The sequence below is a fragment of the Phocoena phocoena genome, chromosome 10 (genome assembly GCF_963924675.1).
Source record: "Phocoena phocoena chromosome 10, mPhoPho1.1, whole genome shotgun sequence".
Classification (NCBI taxonomy): domain Eukaryota; kingdom Metazoa; phylum Chordata; class Mammalia; order Artiodactyla; family Phocoenidae; genus Phocoena; species Phocoena phocoena.
This window is the reverse complement of record NC_089228.1, coordinates 41,468,983-41,493,924: the sequence shown is the minus strand read 5'-3', so window position 1 is coordinate 41,493,924 and position 24,942 is coordinate 41,468,983. Positions and strand designations below refer to the sequence as shown.

Below are 24,942 nucleotides of genomic sequence, written 5' to 3'. Positions count from 1 at the left end.
TCCTGAGTGTTTAAAACTTTGGCATAGTGTCCCTCTGGGTGTGAGGACAATGAAAACGTTGCTTGAGCCCTTAGAAGCCACAGGGCTAAGAGTGACGTGCGTGGTGCTGAGTACGAGGAACCCAGCTCCAAGGGCAGCCAAGGGCCCGCTGCACAGTGGATCTTGATAGCTTCAGAGCAGCTGGTTTCTGTTTTTTGGGTTTTGTAAGTGCTTTATGTGACAGGAGAGGAAGAGTAGTGTTTCCTGTGGGTAATGGGAAACTATTAACATCCACGTGCTTGAGGTTACAGGAAATCACTTCCATCGTAGATCACAGGCCGGTCAACCGTTAAGTGATAAAATACTTTCTTGGAGACAAACCTGAGGAAACAGAAATGGAAAAGGAGGTGTTACCTTGAGGGCTAAAAGCCCGAGGGGCAGCAGCTGCAGTGACCTGGCACGGCGAGTCTTTGTGCAGAGACCTCTGCTCGGAAGCTGGGGCGTCTTGCAGAATGCGTGGACTCTTCCAGGCCCCCTCACCCCCATTTCCTGTCTGTCTAGCAGAGACATCTCCCTGCAAAGTATCAGGGGTCTTGGGACACCGCCACAGACTTTCCTGGGGCTTGGGTGCAGAAAGGCCCATTTGGTCTCACACTGTGAAGCCCCGCCCCCGCTTGCCTTGCTGCTCTGAAGCAGTCCCGGGGGTCTCCGGGGTCTAGGTGGTCTGGACTGCACTGGGGAAGTGAATGGAGCAGGCATGGAGAAGGACATATACGGTGGAAGTGAGCCTGGATTTCATTCTGACTGGGCATCGAAATCCATTTTGCCGTCCATGCTTTGGAAGTCTCGAGTCGGCCCCTGAGATGACCTCATTGGATTAAGGCCAGAGTGTGTCACTGCACCACGGCCGCTTCTAATGATAACTGGGGGCCAGCCTGGGGCTGCACTCTGCCCTCAACATGCCTCTACCGGCCTCTCCGTCAACACACAGTGGGGCTCTGTGAGGTAGTAAAAATGCTGGCTGCCACTTCAGAGGAAACTGGGGTTCAACTAAAACCCACAGAGGGAAGAGCAGAGCCTGTGCCTGGCTGGCCTCCACCCAGTCTCCTAACTGCTGCCCCAGAGGGGCTGAGGCCCACGTCCAGTCCGAAAGCAGCTCTCTGGACACGCTGGGCCTGTGCCCGAGAGTCCTGCTAACTCAAAGTGTGTTCATGTTCATGGTGGGGGGGGGGGGGGTTGGGGGGAGGGGCAGGAGTGGGGCAAGGTGGAAAGCCCATTCTTCTAACCTCTCCCTTGGTGGATGCCCATGGCCACAAGCCCTGGGAGTTCAAGGCCTGGAGGTGGTGAGGGGGTGGCACTCTAGCTTTCCCCTAGAGTGTCCTATTAAGTTATTCCCAGCCTATTAAGTGGGCTTGGAAGGGCGCCCATGTGGAGGGATGTGGCCGCTAGCTCAAGGTCCTGCTCAGAGAGGATGTGGCTGGATGCTGACAAGACAGGTCTTATAAAAGAGGCAAGCCCCAATTAAGGGCTTACGCTGAAGCAGAAGACATAAAAGGGACAGGTGCCCAGCAACCTGTCTCACGTCTCCATGACGTAGGCCCCTGGCTCACAGCAGATGCTCAACCAATGGTGGTCCTCTATCCTACTTCCTTTCTTGGCCGCCCCTCTAGCCTTATCTCCCTACATCCCCATCCTCCTGCCCCCCCAAGCCCTACACTCCTGGATCTGCATCTGGTGCTTTGAAACAGTGCTTCCCAAAGATGGTACCTGCTGCTCCACTCCCATGACAGGAGGGCCCAGGGGCCTCACCTCACAGCTCTGGTCTCAAACTTTAGCCTTCATTCCTTCGCTTCTCTCTCATCCATCCATCCATCCATCCACCTAATCCTTCCACTATATTTACTGGGCTCTTCTCTGGTCTGGGCAGTGGGAATCTGGACAGCAGAGAGGCAGAAGAGCGTCCCGGGTAAGAGCCTAGAGTCTGCAGCCTGGCCACCTGGGTTCAAATCCAGCTCCACCACCAGCTGTGTGACTTGGGATTGTCACTCTTCTATCCTTCTGGTCCTCAGTCCCTTAGTAGTAACACAAGGAGAAAGACAGTCCCTATTGCATGAGGCTGATGTGGGGCTGAAGTGAGTAAGTAAGAGCGGAGGGCGGAGAACACACCTGCCATGTGGCGAGAGTCTGTAAGTATTAGCCTGTGTGTTACACAGTCTATAACAGACACCGAACACCAAAGCATAGGTCTAAAATCAAAGAACTACTGATGATAAGCTACTGATAATTAAATAACTTCTTTTAAACATCCACCTCTGTTCTTGGGACCAGGTGCCGGGTGGATTCCTCTGGATGCTGATGAATGAGGCGGCCCCTACCTGGAAAAGGTGTTGTCGAAGATGAGCATGTAGATGCCTGGTGTGCGGACCTTGAGCTGGCCCTGGATGTTCTCCTTGTGGGAATTGCATCGGGTTGTGGGAATGAGCACCTGGGAAACAAAGCAGATAGGAAAAGTGAAACAGAAGCTGAGAGGGCACCATGGATCCTCTGGGCAGACTCTGTATCTTGGGGAAGGAAACTGAGGCCCAGGGAAGCTGAGTGCCTGCCTCGTCTAAGGTCACAGCTGAGCAGGGTTGGGGCTGAGATCAGCCCCCAGGATCGGTGGGGTACCTTCCACATGCCCTGGGTGGGTCGATAACTTGAGATAGTGGGGAGGCTGTAGACACGAGTTTCATCCAGAATCATGAATTGGTCAGCATCCCAAAAGAATGGTCCTCCAGCCTCCTCTGACCATGGCCAGTGCCAGAACGCTCCACCATCCAGAGGAGCAGCTCCCTTCTGGCTTCAGGAAGGTGAGGCTTATTCTAGGTGAAATCCTGCCTGGCTCTTTCCTTTGCGCAGGTGCTGCTACCCCTGGGGGTCTCACAGGACAGGCCGAGCCCTCTTTCCACATCTCTCGAGCACTTTGTGAAGCTGCTGGGCCCACTTTCCTCCAGGCTGACCACCCCTGGCTCCACCCGTGGCTTCTCACTTGGCCCCAGTCGGTCCATATGCCTCAGAGCCCTTTCATCTTTCCAAGTCTCCTGCTTCCTCTCTATCTCCTCTGAGAAGGAGAAATTAATCCCAGGAGACATTTATTTTCTAAGGGCCTCACTGTCAAGAGGCCAAATCTGAGCAAATGCTGTGTGCTGGACAGGGCCAGGGCTGGGGTCTATCGATGGCCAACCTCTTTCCCATGGGCAGAGTCTTCAACCTGTTAGCCAGCTAAGATACTTTAAAATTGAAGATATGACAGGAATTAACACAAGAGCCAACCAAAATTAAAAACATTTTTTTGAAGGGACAAGCACTTAGAGACAAGACCCTCTAAGGGGTCTTAGAGGGTCTTGTCTCATTAAGCATCCATAAGCCTCCCATTTTTGACTACACATAAATGGTCACGCGACCATGTTAACATCTTAGCAACGGGTTCCTAAGGTGGTGAGCTGCCCCACAATGTAAAAATCTTCATTCTCTACAAAATTAAATGTTGCTCCTTTTTTGGAAATTCAATTTTTGTTAAATTTAGTTTTAATTTTTTCCTATTAAACATTTTTCAACCTGTGCAAAATGACTGAATCCAAAATAGTTATAAAGATGTGGTTACTTTTTCAACTCAAACTTGAATACAGCTACCTGTTTCCTGAAACACTACATGGTGCCCACAAAGTTCCCAAAGTGAAGTAAGTTCCCACAAAAGGCTCTGCTGCCCTTAAGGATCTTGTGTTTTAATGGTGACAACAGATAAAAAATCATTCAATTATGTTGGGTGAGACTGTCATGAGGGGTCTACCAGGGAGGGGTGCCTATCCCAGCCTCTGGGTGGGAGGGAGGAGAGGCAGAATCAGGGAAGACTTCCTGGAAGAGGCAACCCTGAGCTTGGACAACTTAGCTAGTTATAGGGAGGTCTGGCAGCTCCAGGGAGCAGGGACAACATATTCAAAAGCACGGGAGAATGGCTAAGATTTACCCTCTCAAGTAACAACCAAACCCAACAAAATATACAAAACAGTTTTTAAGACACTGTACATCAGGCAATGATGGACAGTGATCTGTGAGAGAACAAGGTGAGCCCTGCAATTGCCCTAGTTTACTGCTTTGAGAGGAAAAGAGAACAACAAGCAGATGGAACAAATAAAAAACAGTAAGATGAGAGACTCAAACCTAACCTCATTGACAATCACATTAAATGTAAGTAGGCTGAACATCCCAATTGAAAGGCATGTATTATCAGGTTGGATAAAAGCAAGCCCCAACCCCATCATGCCTGCAAGAAATACAATTTAAGTGTAAAGATACAAAGAAGTTAAAAGGATGCAAGAAGATATACCATGTTAACACTAGTCAAAAGAAAGAGGGATTGACTATATTAATATCAAAGTAGATTTTTACATCAAAGAATGTGGCCAGGGACAGTTTCATAATGATAAAGATGTCAATTTCATCAAGGGGACAAAACAATCCTAAACATTTATGCCCCTAATGACAGAGCTTCAACACATATGAAGCAAAAAGTGGTAGAGTTACAAGGAGAAATAGAATAAATTCATAATTATAGTTGGATATTTTAATGTCCCTCAATAATTGATGAAATAAGTAGACAGGAACTCAGTAAGGAAATAGAAGAACACTGTCAACTGACTTGATCTAACTGATATGTATAGAACACTCCATCCAACAAGAGCAGAACACACATGCATTTCAAGTGTACTTGAAACATTCACCAGGTAGGCCATATTCTAGTCCATTAAAAAAAAAGAACCCAAAACTTATATTTAAAAGGATTCAAACTATACAAAGTGCATTTTCTGACAATGGAATTAAGTAAGAAAAAAAAAAAGCAGTTGCCTGGAAAATCCCAAAATATTTGGAAGCTAAATAACATACGGGTCAAAGAGAAGTCAAGAGGGAGATCCCAAAGGCATGGGAGAGAGAGACAGCACACAGTATGTTCCTGACACCACAGTACATGTGCTCTGGCTGGAAGCTGGTGGTGGTGAGGGAGTAGGACGGGCCCAAGACAAGCCTGGAAGGGACAAAGATGCATGAGGACCTACTATGCGTGGGCTCTGTGGCAGCTGCTTCTTATCTCATCAAGTTCCATTAATGTTCTACAATATTCTAATTCCACTGGGGACTGAGAATCCTGGGAGGCTGGGTGGTTGGGTCTGTTCCCGTGATGCATAACCTAAAAATTCTGAGCCTGGCCTAAGATACTTCAGCAACCACATGTAGGAGGAAGTGCTGGGGAGAAAGGCCTGCACCTCAACCTTCCCACACACTACTTTGATTACAAAGCAAAACCCAAGAGCTTGTTAAGGCAGGTCCTCTGAAGAGGACATGTGTAAGATAATACTCTTCATTTCTTTATAAACAGTCTACTCTATGGACTTTTGGTTCATTCCAGCTGCTGTTTTTTCTACCACGGTCAAAATCTGTAAGACCGATTTTAAAATCAATCAATCAAAACGTCTAGGGGAGGGCTTCCCTGGTGGCGCAGTGGTTGAGAATCTGCCTGCCAATGCAGGGGACACGGGTTCGAGCCCTGGTCTGGGAAGATCCCACATGCTGCAGAGCAACTAGCCCCGTGAGCCACAATTACTGAGCCTGCGCATCTGGAGCCTGTGCTCCGCAACAAGAGAGGCCGCAATAGTGAGAGGCCCGCGCACCGCGATGAGGAGTGGCCCCCACTTGCCGCAATTAGGAGAAAGCCCACGCACATAAAAGAAGACCCAACACAGCAAAAATAAAAAAAAAAAAAAAAAAAAAAAAGTCTAGGGGAGATTAACGAAGGCTCTGGTGTCAAAGCCCGTACAGCAGAGGTGACAGGAGATGACTGGGGTCTCACGTAACCCTGAGTGAGACAGGTCTCTTTTGTGTGAGCTCTGGGGGCGTCTCGCATCAGCCTCCAGTGCTTGGGCGCCCATGACCTGATTTAAGTGATATGTCTGCAAAACAGTCCAAGTTGGTTTTACTGCTTTCTCGAGGGACTCTAGTGACCTGGCGGCCTGGTGCAGAGCCAGGGTTCTATGTTAAATGGAAAAAGTCAGTCTCAAAAGGCCACATATGGCATGATTCCATTCACATGAAATGTCCAGAACCGGGAATCTGTAAGGACAGAAGGTAGGTTGGTGGTTGCTGGGTGGAGGTTGGGGAGTGACAGCTAATGGGCACTGGGTTTCTTTTTGTTTTGGGGGATGATGAAAATGATCTAAAATCAGACAGTGGTGATGGTTACACAACTCTGTGAATAATACCGAAATAACAGTGAATTACACATTTTAAATGGGTGAATTATATGGTGTGTAAATTATACCTCAATAAAGCTGTTTAAAAAATAAAGTCTGGGGTCCTTGCTCCCAGTAGCCTCAGGCAGGCCTCTGAGCTTCTCTGGCCAAAGAGAAAGGCAGGGCCTAGGTCTTCTTCCCTGATTTGTCCCAGGCTTCAGGGCAGCAGTCTGCACATGGGTAGCCTCAAGTCCTTGATTCACCGCTTCTTTCGTCAAGTGCTTCCCAAAGTCAGTCTCTAATCTCAGTGTCGAGGCATGGCCTTGATAGAGGAGGTCCCTCTGGAGAGAGGGTGGTCCCGGGTGGGAGTGTCTGACATGCCCCTAGAGATGGGAATGGCCTTCCATGCTGTTCCCTCCACCTGTATGCTTTTCCTCTAACCCATGTCCCCCTGCCAGCCCCTCCCCACAGCTTTTCTTGGTTTGGCCCAGGAGTCTCCTGCCCCGATCACTGCTCCCCAGGTTAGGTGCCTGCCCCCTACTCCCAAGTGCCACCCCACCATGACAGTCACCACCTGGAATCACAGTTGTTTCTTTCTTTCTTTTTTCCCCCACAGTTGTTTTTTTAATAAGGTCTCTCTCTGATCACACCATGAGCTCCTCGAGGGCAGATCCCATGCTGTTCCTTCTCTCTTTATCCCCAGTGGGCCCGCCCTACAGAGCCCAGTGTACAGCGTACACTAAATGGTTGTGAACAGGGTGCAAGTACACAGCATAGCTCCTCATGCCTGAACCTTCACAATCATGAAACCTGAGTGTTGCAAGTTGCACTATGTCCCATTGTTCCCAGTAAGGTCCAGTCTGGTCAGGGCATCATACGGGGAGTCCCCAGGATAGATGCTAAAGGTGTGAGCCTGGACGTAGGTTCTCCAGGTTGATGTCTGTACGGGACCTCAGGCAGACCTAACAGCCATCCCCACAGCTGGCTGGTGACAGTCGGGCCTGTGACGGCAGAGGAGCACCTGAGCACCCTTCTCACCCACCCTGCAGATGGGTTCCTTCTGCCCCCTGGCGTCCACTGTGGGAAAGACAATGGCAACCATATCCTTCAGGCAATAAGGGAGCCAGAGATGAGGATGGCTCCTGGGCGTCCCTGAGCTCCTGATTCCTGGGAGGAACCACACAGGTCTCCCAGGGCCATGAGGATTAGGCTGGTGAGTGACTGAGCAAGGAGAGAGGCGTGGAGACCGGATCCAGTCACCTCCCTCTCTCCCTCCCACAAATATCCACCAGCATCTAATGTGCGCAGACACAGTGCGAGGCGCTCGGTGGGCGTTGGGAACAGGAGGTGAGCAGCGAAGGTGCTGGTGCTGAGTTCCAGGTGGTGCAGCTGGTTGCTAGTGCAGAGCTGAGAAGCACGCTGCCTAAGCTGCTGCCCAACCAACTGCCCAGAGGCCGCTCTGCACCCAAGTTTCGTCATCAGCAAACCTGCCTCATGGACCGAGACATATGCCCAGGTGGCAGCAGTGAGCCTGAACCCACTCTCTGACCACAAGCCCAGGACCTCCCGGGTGGACGTTCAGAACCACTTGGCAAGGAAGGGCTCCAAGGCTACACAGTGTGGTGTGACTGTGAGCCTCCAAAAGGAAAAGAGGGGTAGAGCAGTTTTTAAATAAACACAAGCATGAGACTCCAATAACCAAGGCCAACTCAGGGGGGCCAGAATTAAACTGAAGGAGTGAATTTGAAGAGGACAGAAATGACAAAGCAATCTCTATAACAGGCAGATACCACCAGGACAGGGATGGCAGGAGAGCAAACACAGATGGACACATGTCCCCCCATGTGGATACCGAAGCTGAAGCGGCAACCTGTGTGCCCAGCATGCCTGAGCCGGGCCCTCCTGGGGCTCTGGGCCTTCCCCAGCCCTCACTGCGAGCCCCTTAGGACACCCAGAGGACCACAAGCGTGAGGGACTAGTGGATGTCATCGCAGAGACTTCACAAAAGGCTTCTTTCACACAACTTCAAATTGCTCCTCTCTAGCTTCATTCTTAGAAAATGGAGATTTTGTATTAAAAGTCTAGGATCTACCCGGAGCTCCAATCCAGCCTGTGTGACTGTCCTCACTATTCCTTCCACTCACAGTAATTCAAATGGAACTCGTGTTTCCACCCAAACCAGCTCTCCCTCCATCATCCCCTGGCACCCTCCCTGCAGAGATTCAGGTGTGGAATTCAGACCCTCCCTCTTCCTCGGCCCACAATGAATCAGCCCCCACGGAGGCCTGTTCATTGTCCTGTGCTCTGCATCCTACTCCATCCTTTCTACTCTTCTTCCCCTTGAGCTAAACCAGTGTCTCTCAACCTTGATTGCCCACTGGGACCATCTAGAGATCCCCCTAGATAGGGGGATGCCCCTTAGGGATTCTGGTTTAGTGGTCTCGGGTGTGGACTCAGAAGTGTGTTTTAAAAAGCTTCCCAGGGCTTCCCTGGTGGTGCAGTGGTTAAGAATCCGCCTGCCAATGCAGGGGACATGGGTTCGAGCCCTGGTCCGGGAAGATCCCACATGCCGCGGAGCAACTAAGCCTGTGAGCCACAACTACTGAGCCTGTGCTCTAGAGCCTGTGAGCCACAACTACTGAGCCTGTGAGCCACAACTACTGAGCCTGTGTGCCACAACTACTGAGCCTGTGAGCCACAACTACTGAAGCTCGCATGCCTAGAGCCCGTGCTCCGCAACAAGAGAAGCCACTGCGATGAGAAGCCCGTGCACCACAATGAAGAGTAGACCCCGCTCACCGCAACTAGAGAACGCATGCGCACAGCAATGAAGACCCAATACAGCCAAAAATAAATAAGTAAATAAATAAATTTATTTTAACAAAAGCTTCCCAGGTGTTTCTAATGTGTGGCCAAGGTTGAGAACTATGGTCCCGGCCACTGTCAATGTCTCGTGTTTAGAATGTCTTAGGAGTTTATGAACTGGTATCTGCCACGAAGATTTCCAGCCCAACCACCCAAGTGACACAATGGCTATGAGCCTCTACTGACCTTTCTGAGGGTGAGATGCTGAACACCCTAAGCTCATAACCAGAAGCAAAGATCTTGGTCCCCACCTCCCATGGGGACCCGTTCTTGCTCCGCATGGCTCTGTTAAAGAAATGATCCTTAAACTGAGTCATACATATGTATTCCTTTCAGTTTCACCTACTGACCTATTCCAAGGTCTGTCTGAAGCTGACCCAGGAGTGGGCCTTCAGACATTAGAAGACAGCTCTCCTCCCCCAGGCTGGACAAGCCCGGGTGTGTTGCCCGCTCTGCATGATGCAGCCCAGACACGTGTCTGTGTCCCTCTCAGAAGGTCCCAGACAAGCTCTGCCCGGGGAATCCCGCTGGCAGGGAGATGGCCTCACCTTACATTGATCCAGTGGCGTGTCCTCCGCCTCTCGGTACACCACACTGAAGGAGATACTCTTGGGGTCGGAGGAGAAGACCCAGCTGATGGTGAGGCCTGCCTCGGCCACAGTGATGGGGATGAGGCTATAGGTACTGGACCTCACAAACAGCTCCCTGTTGCCCTCCCCGAAGTTGGCGATCTCTTCCACTGTGAGGGGTAATTTTATCCTAAAATACGAATGCAGAGAGGGACTTGATCAAAGCAGGGAAAGCGTTTGAGTCCACTGGCCAGGTTGTCTGTGACTCCGAGGTGACTGGAAACCCTGGAGGCTCTTGGGAGGAAAAGCCCTGGGTCCCCATGACTGACACGCTTAAACATGGGAGAATTCTTGATGTGCAGCTCATGCCATCAGATGTTTCCTGAGCACTTACTAGGTGCCTGGCATAGCTCTAGGCACTGGGGACACAGAAGTAAAAAATACAGATGATAATCCTTGCCCGCGCCGGCTGGAACTGAGAGGACAGCCTGGGCCGCTCTGTGCCGCTCAAGGACGGGAAGCGCGGGCCGAGGCCTCAGCTTTCTGCAGCTCTCCTGCAGCTGCCCTGCGGCTCAGCTGTCCACTCTTTCTCTCCCCTCTCTCCTTCCAGTTCCTCGCCTCCCGCTTTTACCTAATTAGCACCAGAAGTAAGCACACGCATTGTTTGAAACCTCCTGCCCTTTCGGTCAGTCATCCCTCTTTTCAGCGGAAATCCGGGGCCCGCCAAAAAATTCCAAGCAGGCACCCTGACTTTTCATAAATGCAAACACCCCACACTCTTTAATGCAGGGTAGTCTGACGGCCCTGGGGAGACAGGTGTCTTGGGGCTGTGTCCCTATTCTAACTCTCATTAGCTGGATTAAGAGCCAGTTCCAAAAGTTTAAAGGGTTTAGGGACAGTGAGTTTCTCTGCAGGACCCAGAGAACCCGGTGCTGGTACCTGCCTCGCTTCTCATCTGCCGCAGGGCTCACCCTCACGTCACCCTCAGGCTCCTCACCTGCAGACAGGGACAATCACGCCTGCCTCTGGCGGGAGTGACAGTTACGTTAGAAGATAAACCTGTGCTGAAGGGCAAAGTCTCCCTGATTAAGTGGTGCCTCCTCCTGCCCAGCAAATCTGGAGGCAGCAGGTGAGCGAGGGCCACGAGGGCTGGGCCTCCAGCGCGGGGCTGCAGCTCAGGAGTGTGTGGCCCTGGATGGTCCCATCTCCTCTCCTCAACTGTGCAAGGGCTAACCCTGCTCGCCAGCTTCGGGTGTTGTCACAAGGGCTGTGTGAGGAAGCAGGATGCTCCCGTCTACACACGAGGAAGCTAGGATTCAAAAAGACTAAGCAGCTCTACCCAGGTCCGTACAGGTCTGATCCAAAGCCATTGCCTTCTTACTACACCAAACTGCCTTTCATGGACAAAAATAGTACTGTCCCCTTTAACACAGGGGTGGAAACCAAAACTCAGAGAGGGTAGGTAACTTGCCCAAGACTGCACAGCAAATAAGTGGTGGTGCTAAGAATTCTGTTGGCTCCAAAGTCGTAGAGGTGGATGGGAATACTCCCCAAGCTTTGCAAATGAGAAGACTAATCAATGATTAGAAAACCAAAATGCTCTAAGGAACAGCTCTGATACAGGTCATTCACCTGTGTAAAAATTTAATTCCATGGACCACTTTCCCATGTGTTAATTTAAGCTTTATTGCTAATTATAGTAAAAAAAAAAAGGTCTTGTCCAATATTTACAATTTTCAAGAATCTGCAAGTAGGCAGAAGGGTCCATTTTGGAAAGAGGTCTCTTACAACATGGAAATCTTGCTGCATTACTTACTCTGACAGGGTGCCCCACTAATGCTGGGTCATTTCATAATTTTACATTCTAGAATTCTCCCCTTGCACCGAGTTACTTGGATTGTGCCTTTAATCTTTTTTACCTTTCTAGACCTCATCTGTTCAGTGAGAGGACAATACTCGGTCTCGCCAAAGGAGATGCTCATAAAAAGAAATCAAGGGTTTGCCATCTCTGCTAAAATATAATCTTAAATAAAAGAAGTCTGCTGTCCATAAGACTCACATCATAAATGTAAATTCAACTGGTCTCCCTACTTCTGTCCCTTCATAGTCATTCTTCACATGGCAACTAGAATGACTCCTTTTATAATGTAAATTATATTAAGTCACACTTCTGTTCCAAATCTAATTTTAAAGCTCCCATTCCCCTCAGATTAAAAGCCAAGGTCCTTACAATGGCCAAGAAGGCCTGATGTGACGTGGGCCCTGTTCCCTCTCTGACCCAGTCTCCTTCCCTCTTTCTGCTTCAGTCACATTGACCCTATCCCTATTCCTTAAACACACCAGACACCATCCTGCCCCAGGGCCTTTGCACTGACTGTTCCTTCTGCCTGAATGCTGTCCCTCACATATCTGCATGAAAACTCCTTCAAGTCTTACCTTCTGAGCGTTTTCTATTTAAAATTGCAACCCCACAAACGTATGGACACCAAGGGGGAAAAGCAGGCATGGGGTGGTGGTGATGGTAGTGGTGGTGGGATGAACTGGGAGATTGGGATTGACATATATACACTAATATGTATAAAATAGATAACTAATTAAAAAAATTAAGAAAAAATAAAATTGCAACCCCTCCCCCCAATCCTACTCTTTGTTTCTTCTCCAAAGCAAGCACCACCTTGTAACATACTATATAATTTACTTATTTACTGATGTTTATTGTCTGTCACCCCTGCTGGAATGTAAAGTGAACATGAGGGCAGGAATCTCTGTCTGCTTTGTTCACTGATGTGCTCTAAGGACCTAGAAGAGTATCTAGCACATAGTAGGTGCTGGATAAATATCTGTGAATGAGTGACTGAATCTACTCAATGACCATAATGCAATCACGCAGCCATTCGTTACAACACTGGAGAAAAAGAATGATATGGGGAAATACTCGTGCAATATTAAGTTTAAAAAGACTGTGAAATAAGATGTAGGATATTTATGTTCAAAAATTAGGTATATTAGTATAAACAAGACTGGAAGGCTATATCCAAAGTGGTTTGCTTATCTCTGTTTCCTGATTTTCTACAAGGAAAATTTTCTTACAATAAGAAAATAAAGTTATTTTCAAAAAGGAAGAACACAGGACATAGGGGTGGGGGAAGGATGAGTATAAAAGGACAGGGGAGCTTTTCGGGGTGATGGAACTGTTCTATATCTTCACTCCGGTCAATTTTCTTTTCTGGACCTAGGTTTCCCCTTTGGCAGACTTGGGAGTGGAGCTGGTTGGGTGCTGAGGCCTGAGACTGTAAAGCCACTGGCAGAGCTCGATGTGGGGGCTGGCAGATGCCTGGTGATTACACTGTATTACTTGTCAAAATCCAAGCACTGTATACTACAAATGGGGACCTTTACTGTATATAAATTTTACAAAAGAAAGGAAGGAAGGAAGGAAGGAAGGAAGGAAGGAAGGAAGGAAGGAAGGAAGGGAGGGAGGGAGGAAGGAAGGGAGGAAGGAAGAAAAAGCAGCACACACACACACACACACACACACACACACACACAGAAGCACAAACTTGAAAACCACCATGGGTGCCAAGTCTGAGCCTCTGGGGTGCTTTCCAGCTGGGACACCGGAAGGCCAGGCCTCCTCTGGTGTTCCTCCTCCCAAAAGTGACACCCTGGGAAGTCCAGCTTGGGAGCCCATCACTTACATCAGTTCTCCCGACTTCAGCAAGCAGATTTCAGCATCCTGCCCCACAGGCATGTCTTCAGTGTCTTCAGGGGTTAGCGAGTTTGACGTGGTGTCCCTGAAATGTCACAAACGAGAACACAGCCAGTTACCCATCAGCACACAGGGTCCCACATCCTGAAGCCCGTAGTCTTGGAGTCTGGTAGCCAACCTCAGAATGCACGGGGAACCCTTCAATCACGGAGGCCAGGACAGAGGCCCCGCAGACTCTGGGGGTGGAGAGCCATGGGGGCCAGGCCCAGGCAGGCAGGATGGGGAGGGAAGACAACAGGGCTGCAGTGACTTCCCCAATGTCTTCCCAGTGGGCGTGGGATGGGTGACCACAGCACAAATGGACCACCTTCCTGTCCCACGCCAGCAGAGCTACAGCCACGGGGTAAGTTTCCAGCACCACTGATGCTGCCTTTTCAGTGCCAGCCCCTGACTAGACGAGCCTGCTCTGGCCCGTCTCTGGAGAACAAGGACAGGCCCCCAGAGCTGATGAGGCAGGAAGCGGCACGGCCTGAGGAGGAGGCTGTGGGACAGACTCATACACAGAGGGCAGATCCACGCCACACCTCCTCTTCCCTTACAACCTACTGCCTGCTGTGTGGAGAACCAGCTGTGGGAGCTGCCTGGCAGTACAGAGGTGCCATGGTTCCCAAAGTGTGCTCTGTGGAACACCACTGCCAGGGGAGGGGAACCTTGCGCTCTTTCTTAGAAACTCATGGCATTCTTAAACAGTAAATTCAAGGCTCTGAGATGTCCTGCAATAACGACATCTATTAATTTTCTTTTAATATTTATTTTCCTTATTTTTTTGGCTGCATCAGGTCTTAGTTGTGGCACATGGGATCTTTGTTGAGGCATGCGGGATCTTTCGTTACGGTGCACGGGCTCTTCGCTATTTGCAGCGTTCGGGGCTTCTCTCTAGTTGTGGCCTGGGGGTTTTCTCGCTCTAGTTGTGGCACGCAGGCTCCAGGGCGCGTGGGCTCTGTAGTTGTGGCGCACGGGCTCTCTAGTTGAGGCACGCGAGCTCAGTAGTTGCCGCACGCGGGATTAGTTGCCCCACGGCATGTGGGATCTTGGTTCCCTGACCAGGGATCACACTCGAGTCCCCTGCATTGGAAGGCGGATTCTTTACCACTGGACCACCAGGGAAGTCCCAAGACATCTATTACATTTTAACTCTAGCATTCCCATGGAACATTTTTAACCACTGCTGAGTTGCTGATCCTCGGAGCAGTGCCCACACTTCACTGATGGGGACACAGAGGCCCAGGCAGGTCTTGAGAGGCAGGGCCAGAGCCAGACACCCTGACTCCAGCTCAGTGCTCATCTTGCTGGGTCCCACGCCCACTGCGGCCAATCGCTTATATGAGCTCAGGGATCTCAAAGCCAACCAGCTCCAGTGTCCAATGCTGCCTGAGAAGAACCTAGGTCCAGGAAAGGGAAATGATTTGCTGATTTGCCCCATGGGAAGGGGTTAATGAGGAAGATCTCCTGAGCAGCATGGCTTTTTCCCAAAATGCTGTGATAATTCCTTTTCAACTGTCCTAGTAGGCTCTCCCCAGATGTTTCTGGGGTGAGGTCAATAGGCCCCAAAATGCCCTCACCCAGTTCTGCTCCCCCATCCCACCCCCTACACATGCCCCTGGGCTCTCACCAGCCTGGCCCCCGGCCACATTCACTCAACCTCTGAGGCCCTGTGTGAACTCAGACCTGCCTTACCCTCACCCTGCCTGCTGCTGAGCGGGTCCTGAGGCGGCGGCCCAGCACTGCGCAGGACACGTGAGGCGGGCACGGGCCCTACCCCACAGATGCGCTCCCTCTGAGGCAGGGACAGACAGCTGCGGCCTGACTGGAAGGAGGCCTCAGCACATACAGCGCACGCGAGGTCAGCGGCTGACAGCAAGCATCCAGACCACGCGCTCAGATGGCCCTCCTCACCTACCCTCACACCCACTCGAGCACCAAGTTCACGGCTGCCCCTACAGTGGACCTACAACTTACGCTGGGAAACTGGTGTGCTTCTCTGAGAGCGCTATCTAGGCTGCGGCCAGGTATGATGCCTGGGGAGGGGCTCTGCAGCTTTCCTAGGGAGTTAACAGACCCTGAATCCCAGAGCTCATGTGAGCCTGGGACCTCACATCATCTCTGGAACGTGAGAAATACAAGAGAGCACGGTGGGTGGCCAGACCCTAACGCTCACAGAGCTTCTGGCTGGAGGTGGCGGCCATCGCCTCTGCTCAGAAATGGTCCTCACCACACTGCTCCTCACATTTCACTGCCGGGTGGGTCCCGTGGCGAAACACGCCACAGCAGGGGCATGAGGCTCATCCTTCCACAGGGAGAGGCACTAACAATGGGCAGAGATGCACAACCCGCCCATGGGGAGGGGCAGCAGATACCGTCCCCCGAAGTCTATGCCCTGTGTCTGAGGCCTGAGGCTCCTCACTCAGCCAGCAGGACGCTGGGAAGGTCCCGGGAGCACCCAGGTGTTCTTCATGCAGATGCGAAGACGGGTGGTTCAGAGTTGGCAAAATCCAGTGAGTCTCGCCTAAGCCTGTCCCGGATGCCACTCAACCCTGGGGGCAGGAATATCTGTGCAACATGCAGTGCGCCTGCAGCAACCATGATGCACCAAGAGTTTGGGGTCAGCGACTGGTGGTGTCACCCCAGGGGCTGTGACAGACGCGGCACCTGCAGCTCGCTCCCACCCCCACTCTCCTGCACCCCATACTCCTCCCCGCCACCCACGTGTCACAGCCCTGCTCACGCTGGGCTTTGCCTATCTGCTTTTGGGTCTTATCTCCCCCTGGTCCACATGCTCTTTGCAAGCAGGGGCTGTGGCTGGGCTTTCCCTGTCCCAAAGGACAGGTCACTGCCGTGTGCAGGAACCAAAGAATGTCTGTGCTACTTGCTAAGAAATATACGTGGGGGCGTAAATTGTTAGTGTGTAAATTCAGGATGAAAGGGCAGAGGTAATGCTGATGAAATCAAGAAAAGAATCAGCAACAGATCCTGAAGGAGGAAGACCCCAAGTCACACATGGAGTGGCAAACGCTGGGTTAGCAGAGCCACACCTGGGGACAAACTGCAGCACCTTCACCTCGAACAGGATTTTCTCAGACACAAAACAGACTGTTCGCTGCCAACTTACAAAGCATCTCTGTCTGGAGGACAGCATTGCACAGGGGGAGGCCTCCGTCCTCTCTGGAAATCTCTGAGCTCGAGACTTGGCTTCATTCAGACAGCTGGACGTCACGCCTGCTCGCTCCGCCATATGGCCCCACTTCCCGGCCTCACTCCTGTCTACTGCTGGAGCGCTGAAGCCGCTGGCTGTGACAAGCTGCTCAGGGCGCTGCTGTGAGGGGCTGGAGGTGGTGGCTGGTACGGGGGCCTCCAGGGCTGCCTAGATAATCAGACGCCCACTAGCACTCAGGTGTCAGGCGGGCTGTCTGTGCACAGTCTACATCAGCCCACGGCAGGTGGGAGAGCGCGTCCTCACAAACACCTCGCCCTCAGCGCTGAGGCCTAACCAGTGGGCTCCCTCTGGCTGTAGCTCACTGTGGCTCCAGAGGGCAGGGGAGGTGGTATGGCTCAGGGGAGAGGGATATCACTCCAAGGTGGTCTCAGTCTTGGCTTTATGACTGTGACTCTGGGTGAGCCCTTTCCTCCTCTGAGACCTCAGATTTCTCCTTTCTAAATGGGAGGAGATGGAACCGGAGGGACTCCAAGTTTTGCTGGCTTAAAAAGGCTGTAAGTTTCAAGGGACTTGGAGAAGGCGTTTTACTGGCTGGGAAAGAGGTGGGCTCGCTCTGGTCGGCAGCTTGTGCCCTCAGCCTTCCCCACTCTTCCCAGGGAAGGTACAGCAAGAACATGTCCTCAAGTGCCTGCTGCCACCAAGGGCAAGCCTTGTCACTCCTTTTTCTCCCCAGCTCAGCCCACCTCTGACCTCCTTCCTGTCCAACACCTCTTTCTTGTTCATCTTCCAATCGCTAGCTTCCAGATTCCCCCACCCCCATCACAGAATGTCGGTGTGAGAAGAAGCTCAAAGGACCATCCAGTCCAACCCCACTTGATGGCTAAGGAGGCAGGGGCCAGGGGAGAGGAGACGGGCTCAAGGCCACTCAGGCCTGCCTTGTTTCATTTGCGCTCATCCTTGTGCAAAGTGCAAATACCATAAATGAGAAAGATAAATAACATATGATGAAACGAACTCTGAAAACTGTGGTTGGTTCTCTCATATTCCCTCATTAAGAATAAAAGATGTCGGGAATTCCCTGGTCGTCCAGTGGTTGGGACTCTGCATTCCCACTGCAAGGGGCATGGGTTCGATCCCTGGTTGGGGAACTAAGATCCCACAAGTCGTGGGGTGGAGCCAAAAAACCCCCAAGATGTCCTAATCTTTTGTTCCCTCTCCTCCATCTCCCCACCTCTCTGACCATCACAACACAGACAACCCTCTGACCAGAGTAGGTCCTGCAACCCTTGCTAGTCCTGGTTGAGGACCTACATGGGGGAGCTTTGTGAGGTGGGAAGGGGAGATAGATGGAGGTGGGAGTGTGCACGGGTGGGTGATGCAGTCTCAAAGGCAATGATTAGGGACACAAGAGTTTCCTTTCAATGGCTTTTCAAACTGTGGGTCATGACCCATTCAGTCAGTTGTGAATCAATTAATATGTTATGACGAATATTAAAAGAAATAGGGTAGAGAGGGCAGACAGCATAAGCAAGAAGAACGACAGTCCTGCAGCCTGTGGAACAAAAACCACATTCACAGAAAGACAGACAGGATGAAAAGGCAGAGGGCTATGTACCAGATGAAGGAACAAGATAAAACCCCAGAAAAACAACTAAATGAAGTGGAGATGGGCAACCTTCCAGAAAAAGAATTCAGAATAATGATAGTGAAGATGTTCCAGGACCTCGGAAAAACAATGGAGGCAAAGATCGAGAAGATGCAAAAAGTGTTTAACAAAGACCCAGAAGAATTAAAGAGCAAACAAACAGAGACCAACAATACAATAACTGAAATGAAGACTACACTAGAAGGAATCAACACCAAAATAACTGAGGCAGAAGAACGGATAAGTGACATGGAAGACAAAATGGTGGAATTCACTGCTGCAGAACAGAATAAAGAAAAGAGAATGAAAAGAAATGAAGACAACCAAAGAGACCTCTGGGACAACATTAAACGCAACAACGTTTGCATTATAGGGGTCCCAGAAGGAGAAGAGAGAGAGAAAGGACAAGACAAAATATTTGAAGAGATTATAGTCGAAAACTTCCCTAACATGGGAAAGGAAACAGCCACCCAAGTCCAGAAAACGCAGCGAGTCCCATACAGGATAAACCCAAGGAGAAACAAGCCGAGACACACAGTAATCAAATTGGCAAAAATTAAAGACAAAGAAAAATTACTGAAAGCAGCAAGGGAAAAGAGACAAATAACATACAAGGGAACTCCCATAAGGTTAACAGCTGTTTCTCAGCAGAAACTCTACAAGCCAGAAGGGAGTGGCATGACATACTTAAAGTGATGAAAGGGGAGAACCTACAACCAAGATTACTCTACCCGGCAAGGATCTCATTCAGATTCGATGGAGAAATCGATGGAGAAATCTCATTCAAATCGATGGAGAAAAGCTTTACAGACAAGCAAAAGCTAAGAGAATTCAGCACCACCAAACCAGCTCTACAGCAAATGCTAAAGGAACTTCTCTAAGTGGAAAACACAAGAGAAGAAAAGGACCTACAAAAACAAACCCAAAACAATTAAGAAAATGGTAATAGGAACATACATATCGATAACTACCTTAAACATGAATGGATTAAATGCTCCAACCAAAAAGACACAGGCTTGCTGAATGGATACAAAAACAAGACCCATGTATATGCTGTCTAAAAGAGACCCACTTCAGACCTAGGGACACATACAGACTGAAAGTGAGGGGATGGAAAAAGATATTCCATGCAAATGTTGATCACAAGAAAGCTGGAGTAGCAATACTTGTATCAGATAAAATAGACTTTCAAATAAAGAATGTTACAAGAGACAAGGAAGAACACTACATAATGATCAAGGGATCAATCCAAGAAGAAGATATAACAATTATAAATATATAGGCACGCAACACAGGAGCACCTCAATACATAAGGCAACTGCTAACAGCTATAAAAGAGGAAATCGACAGTAACACAGTAATAGCGGGGGACTTTAACACCTCACTTACACCAATGGACAGATCATCCAAAATGAAAATAAATAAGGAAACACAAGCTTTAAATGACACAATACACTAGATAGATTTAATTGATATTTATAGGACATTCCATCCAAAAGCAGCAGATTACACTTGCTTCTCAAGTGCATATGGAACATTCTCCAGGATAGATCACATCTTGGGTCACAAATCAAGCCTCAGTAAATTTAAGAAAATTGAAATCATATCAAGCATCTTTTCTGACCACAACGCTATGAGATTAGAAATGAATTACAGGAAAGAAAACGTAAAAAGCACAAACACATGGAGACTAAACAATACGTTACTAAACAACCAAGAGATCACTGAAGAAATCAAAGAGGAAATCAAAAAATACCTAGAGAGAAATTAAAATGAAAACACGATGATCCAAAACCTATGGGATGCAGCAAAAGCAGTTCTAAGAGGGAAGTTTATAGCTATACAAGCCTACCTCAAGAAACAAGAAAAATCTCAAATAAACAATCTAACCTTACACCTAAAGGAACTAGAGAAAGAAGAACAAACAAAACCCAAAGTTACCAGAAGGAAAGAAATCATAAAGATCAGAGCAGAAATAAATGAAATAGAAGCAAAGAACACAATAGCAAAGATCAATAAAAGTAAAAGCTGGTTGTTTGAGAAGATAAACCAAATCGATAAACCATTAGCCAGACTCATCAAGAAAAAGAGGGAGAGGACTCAAATCAATAAAATTAGAAATGAAAAAGAAGAAGATACAACAGACACTGCAGAAATACAAAGCACCCTAAGAGACTACTACAAGCAACTCTATGTCAATCAAATGGACAACCTGGAAGAAATGGACAAATTCTTAGAAAGGTATAGCCTTCCAAGACTGAACCAGGAAGAAATAGAAAATATGAATAGACCAATCACAAGTAATGAAATTGAAACTGTGATTAAAATTCTTCCAACAAACGAAAGTCCAGGACCAGATGGCTTCACAGGTGAATTCTATCAAACATTTAGAGAAGAGCTAACACCCATTCTTCTCAAACTCTTCCAAAAAATCGCAGAGGAAGGAACACTCCCAAACTCATTCCATGAGGCTGCCCCACCCTGATACCAAAACCAGACAGATACTACAAAAAAAGAAAATTACAGACCAATATCACTGATGAATATAGATGCAAAAATCCTCAACAAAATACTAGCAAACAGAATCCAACAACACGTTAGAAGAATCATACACCATGATCAAGTGGGATTTATCCCAGGGATGCAAGGATTCTTCAATATACGTGAATCAATCAATGTGATACACCATTTTAACAAACTGAAGAATAAAAACCATATGATCATCTCAATAGATGCAGAAAAAGCTTTTGACAAAATTCAACACCCATTTATGATAAAAACTCTCCAGAAAGTGGGCACAGAGGGAACCTACCTCAACATAATAAAGGCCATATACGACAAACCCACAGCAAACATCATTCTCAACGGTGAAAAACTGAAAGCATTTCCTCTAAGATCAGGAACAAGACAGGGATGTCCACTCTCACCACTATTACTCAACACAGTTGTGGAAGTCCTAGCCACAGCAATCAGAGGAGAAAAAGAAACAAAAGGAATACAAATTGGAAAAGAAGAAGTAAAACTGTCACTGTTTGCAGATGACATGATACTATACATAGAGAATCCTAAAAATGCCACCAGAAAACTACTAGAGCTAATCAATGAATTTGGTAAAGTTGCAGGATACAAAATTAATGCACAGAAATCTCTTGCATCCTTATACACTAATGATGAAAAATCTGAAAGAGAAATTAAGGAAACACTCCCATTTACCACTGCAACAAGAAAATAAAATACCTAGGAATAAACCTACCTAGGGAGACAAAAGACCTGTATGCAGAAAACTATAAGACACTGATGAAAGAAATTAAAGATGATACCAACAGGTGGAGAGATATACCATGTTCTTGGATTGGAAGAATCAATATTGTGAAAATGACTACACTACCCAAAGCAATCTATAGATTCAATGCAATCCCTATCAAATTACCAATGGCATTTTTTACAGAACTAGAACAATAAATCTTCGAATTTGTATGGAGACACAAAAGACCCTGAATAGCCAAAGCAGTCTGGAGGGAAAAAAACGGAGAGGGAGGAATGAGACTCCCTGACTTCAGACTATACTACAAAACTATAGTAATCAAGACAAGATGGTACTGGCACAAAAACAGAAACACAGATCAACGGAATAAGATAGAAAGCCCAGAGATAAACCCATGCACCTATGGTCAACTAAACTATGACAAAGGAGGCAAGGATATACAATGGAGAAAAGACAGTCTCTTCAATAAGTGGCGCTGGGAAAACTGCACAGCTACATGTAAAAGAATGAAATTAGAACACTCCTGACCACCATACACAAAAATAAACTCAAAATGGATTTGAGACCTAAATTTAAGACTGGACACTATAAAACTTTTAGAGGAAAACATAGGAAGAACACTCTTTGACATAAATCAGAGCAAGATCTTTTTTGATCCACCTCCTAGAGTAATGGAAATAAAAACAAAAATAAACAAATGGGACCTAATGAAACTTCAAAGCTTTTGCACAGCAAAGGAAACCATAAACAAGACGAAAAGACAACTCTCAGAATGGGAGAAAATATTTTCAAACGAATCAATGGACAAAGGATTAATCTCCAAAATATATAAACAGCTCACGCAGCTCAATATTAAAGAAACAAACAACCCAATCCAAAAATGGGCAAAAGACCTAAATAGACATTTCTCCAAAGTAGACACACAGATGGCCAAGAAGCACATGAAAAGCTGCTCAACATCACTAATTATTAGAGAAATGCAAATCAAAACTACAATGAGGCATCACCTCACACCAGTTAGAATGGGCATCATCAGAAAATCTACAAACAATAAATGCTGGAGAGGGTGTGGAGAAAAGGGAACCCTCTTGCACTGCTGGTGGGAATGTAAACTGATACAGCCACTATGGAGAACAGTATGGAGGTTCCTTAAAAAACTAAAAATAGAATCATCATATGACTCAGCGATCCCACCACTGGGCATATATCCAGAGAAAACCATAATTCAAAAAGACACAGGCACCCAATGTTCATTGCAGCACTATTTACAATAGACAGGTCATGGAAGTAACCTAAATGCCCATCAGCAGACGAATGGATAAAGAAGATGTTGTACATATATACAATGGAATATTACGCAGCCATAAAAAGGAACGAAATTGGGTCATCTGTTGAGACGTGGATGGATCTAGAGACTGTCGTACAGAGTGAAGTAAGTCAGAAAGAGAAAAACAAATATCATATATTAACGCATGTATGTGGAACCTAGAAAAATGGTACTGATGAACCGGTTTGCAGGGCAGAAGTTGAGACACAGATGTAGAGAACAAACATATGGACACCAAGGGTGGAAAGCTGCGGGGGGGTGGGGATGTGGTTTGATGGATTGGGCGATTGGGACTGACATGTATACACTGATGTGTATAAAACTGATGACTAATAAGAACCTGCTGTATAAAAAAATAAAATAAAATTCAAAAATTAAAAAAACAAACAAAAAAACTAATACTAAACTTTCTTTGGTTTATTTGTATGGAAATATGTTAATATAAATGTTTCAGACATTACATGAAATTCCTAAAAATCTTATATGTTCTGGTATAATGTTATAAGTCATAACTCTAGTTATTATTTTAAAATGTGTATCTCAGAAATAACTAAATTTCCTTGTCAATTGCATTATCATGAAATTTCATCAAATGTTTAACCGTGGTCATTTTTAAGTCTTTTGTCATTGACAGACAGTTCTGGGTGTACTCTGATGCTTTTGCAAAAATGTTCCTATAAAAGGGTAAAAAAAAAAAAAGAAATAGGATATAATAGAAAATATGAACGCGTTTTTGCATTATATTGCATGTGGTAAGGATAAGCATTGTTTTATGAGGCTCTTGTTTGACTCTGTCTATACACATACACACCTGGGTAGTCATGTAAATTTCTGACTGTGGGATGCAGTAGAAAATGTTCAAGCAACTGTGTTGGAAGATGTCAAAGGATTTTTAAGCTTGAGAATGACGGGAAACAAAGATAAGGCCACTAGGGGGCACCCTATCTCCTTTTGTTGCCATTGAGGTGTTTCCCTCAGAAAAGATGCAAGACAAGCTCACTGCCCACAAGTGACCTTCCTCTTCCCCTAGCTCTGGCCATGGGAGCCTACTGCTAGCTATGGTGGCCTCTCATGGCTGATGGCACGTCATCCCTTCCTGTCCATCTGAATTTCTGTCCCTGAGCCTGTGGTTTGGTCGAGCTGAACTGTCCTAAGGCATGTACATCTGTCAACTTGCTCCACCCTATCAGGGCAGTCATCTTGGCCACACCTGCCACATTTGGCCTGGGCACCCGTCATGCACACAGCCAAGGTGGTCTTCTGCCCCAAATGTCCCCAAGGACATGACCAAGGCTTGCTCCACTTTGGAACCAAGTAAGAATAAAGTGGTGACCACAGGCAAGGATGCTGAGGAAGTCCCCAGCAACGCAGTCCAGGGGTCCACGCCTGCCTGGACTAGGGGGTCACAGGTGAGGTCCCTCCAGCTTGCTCTCTGCAGCTGTAATATACAGTATTCTCCTGTCACAAATCAAAATGCCTTAGCCTCTTTTTTCTTTAACTTCAATTCTGCCAGTTGCCCAAGGAGCAGATTCTCTCTGGCTGTTCAGGTTGGCTGAGGAAGGAATGGAGCCCAGAGAGCCTCATGGCCTGAGTGTCCTGCTGACAGCCTTCCCCCGAGGGCTCCATCCACCCCTCTGCCTTGCTAAGCCAGCACGGTTGGAGTGCCGCTCTGCCTGTTACACGGGGTCTCCTGTGAACTGGAGAAGTCTTTGGTTTACAACTGCCCTGTTCAGTACAGACCCACTGGCCTCATGTGGCTGCTTAAATTCAAATTCATCAGAATTAAAACAAAACTAAAAGCTTGGCTCTGTTGTTGCACTAGCCACACTTCGAGTGCCTCACAGCCACAGGAGTTAGTGCCCGCTGTGTTGGATGCAGGACACGCCTGTCATCTCAGAAGGCTCTACTGAACAGCTCGGGTTTGGAAGGAGAGGCTGAGCCACACGGTGGGCCACATTCACTGCGGGGCTTGGGTGCATCTTTCTATTTTACTGTTAAATTCCTAGTAGCTTTTCTTGTAGTCATTGTTTTCCTTTTTGCCTAAAAACCAAGTGAAGAAGATCGCTTCTGGTGTTGGTTTCTGATTACTTGGTAACTATGGGCTGA

At 47.8% G+C, this 24,942-nt stretch overlaps 1 protein-coding gene across 3 annotated transcripts in view; it reads right to left on the bottom strand.

Moving 5' to 3' along the window:
* Positions 1-206: 206 nt before the first annotated feature.
* The window catches only part of FYCO1 (FYVE and coiled-coil domain autophagy adaptor 1), a 73,130-nt gene continuing 48,394 nt past the window's right edge, over positions 207-24,942 (bottom strand). For all 3 annotated transcript variants that reach the window (XM_065884917.1, XM_065884918.1, XM_065884919.1), the window contains 4 exons: positions 13,375-13,470; positions 9,656-9,866; positions 2,355-2,464; positions 207-360 (listed from right to left, as the gene is read on the bottom strand). In XM_065884917.1, the coding sequence (XP_065740989.1) occupies positions 285-360; positions 2,355-2,464; positions 9,656-9,866; positions 13,375-13,470 (493 nt within the window). In that variant the 3' untranslated portion in view covers positions 207-284. The remainder of the gene's footprint in view (positions 361-2,354; positions 2,465-9,655; positions 9,867-13,374; positions 13,471-24,942) is intronic.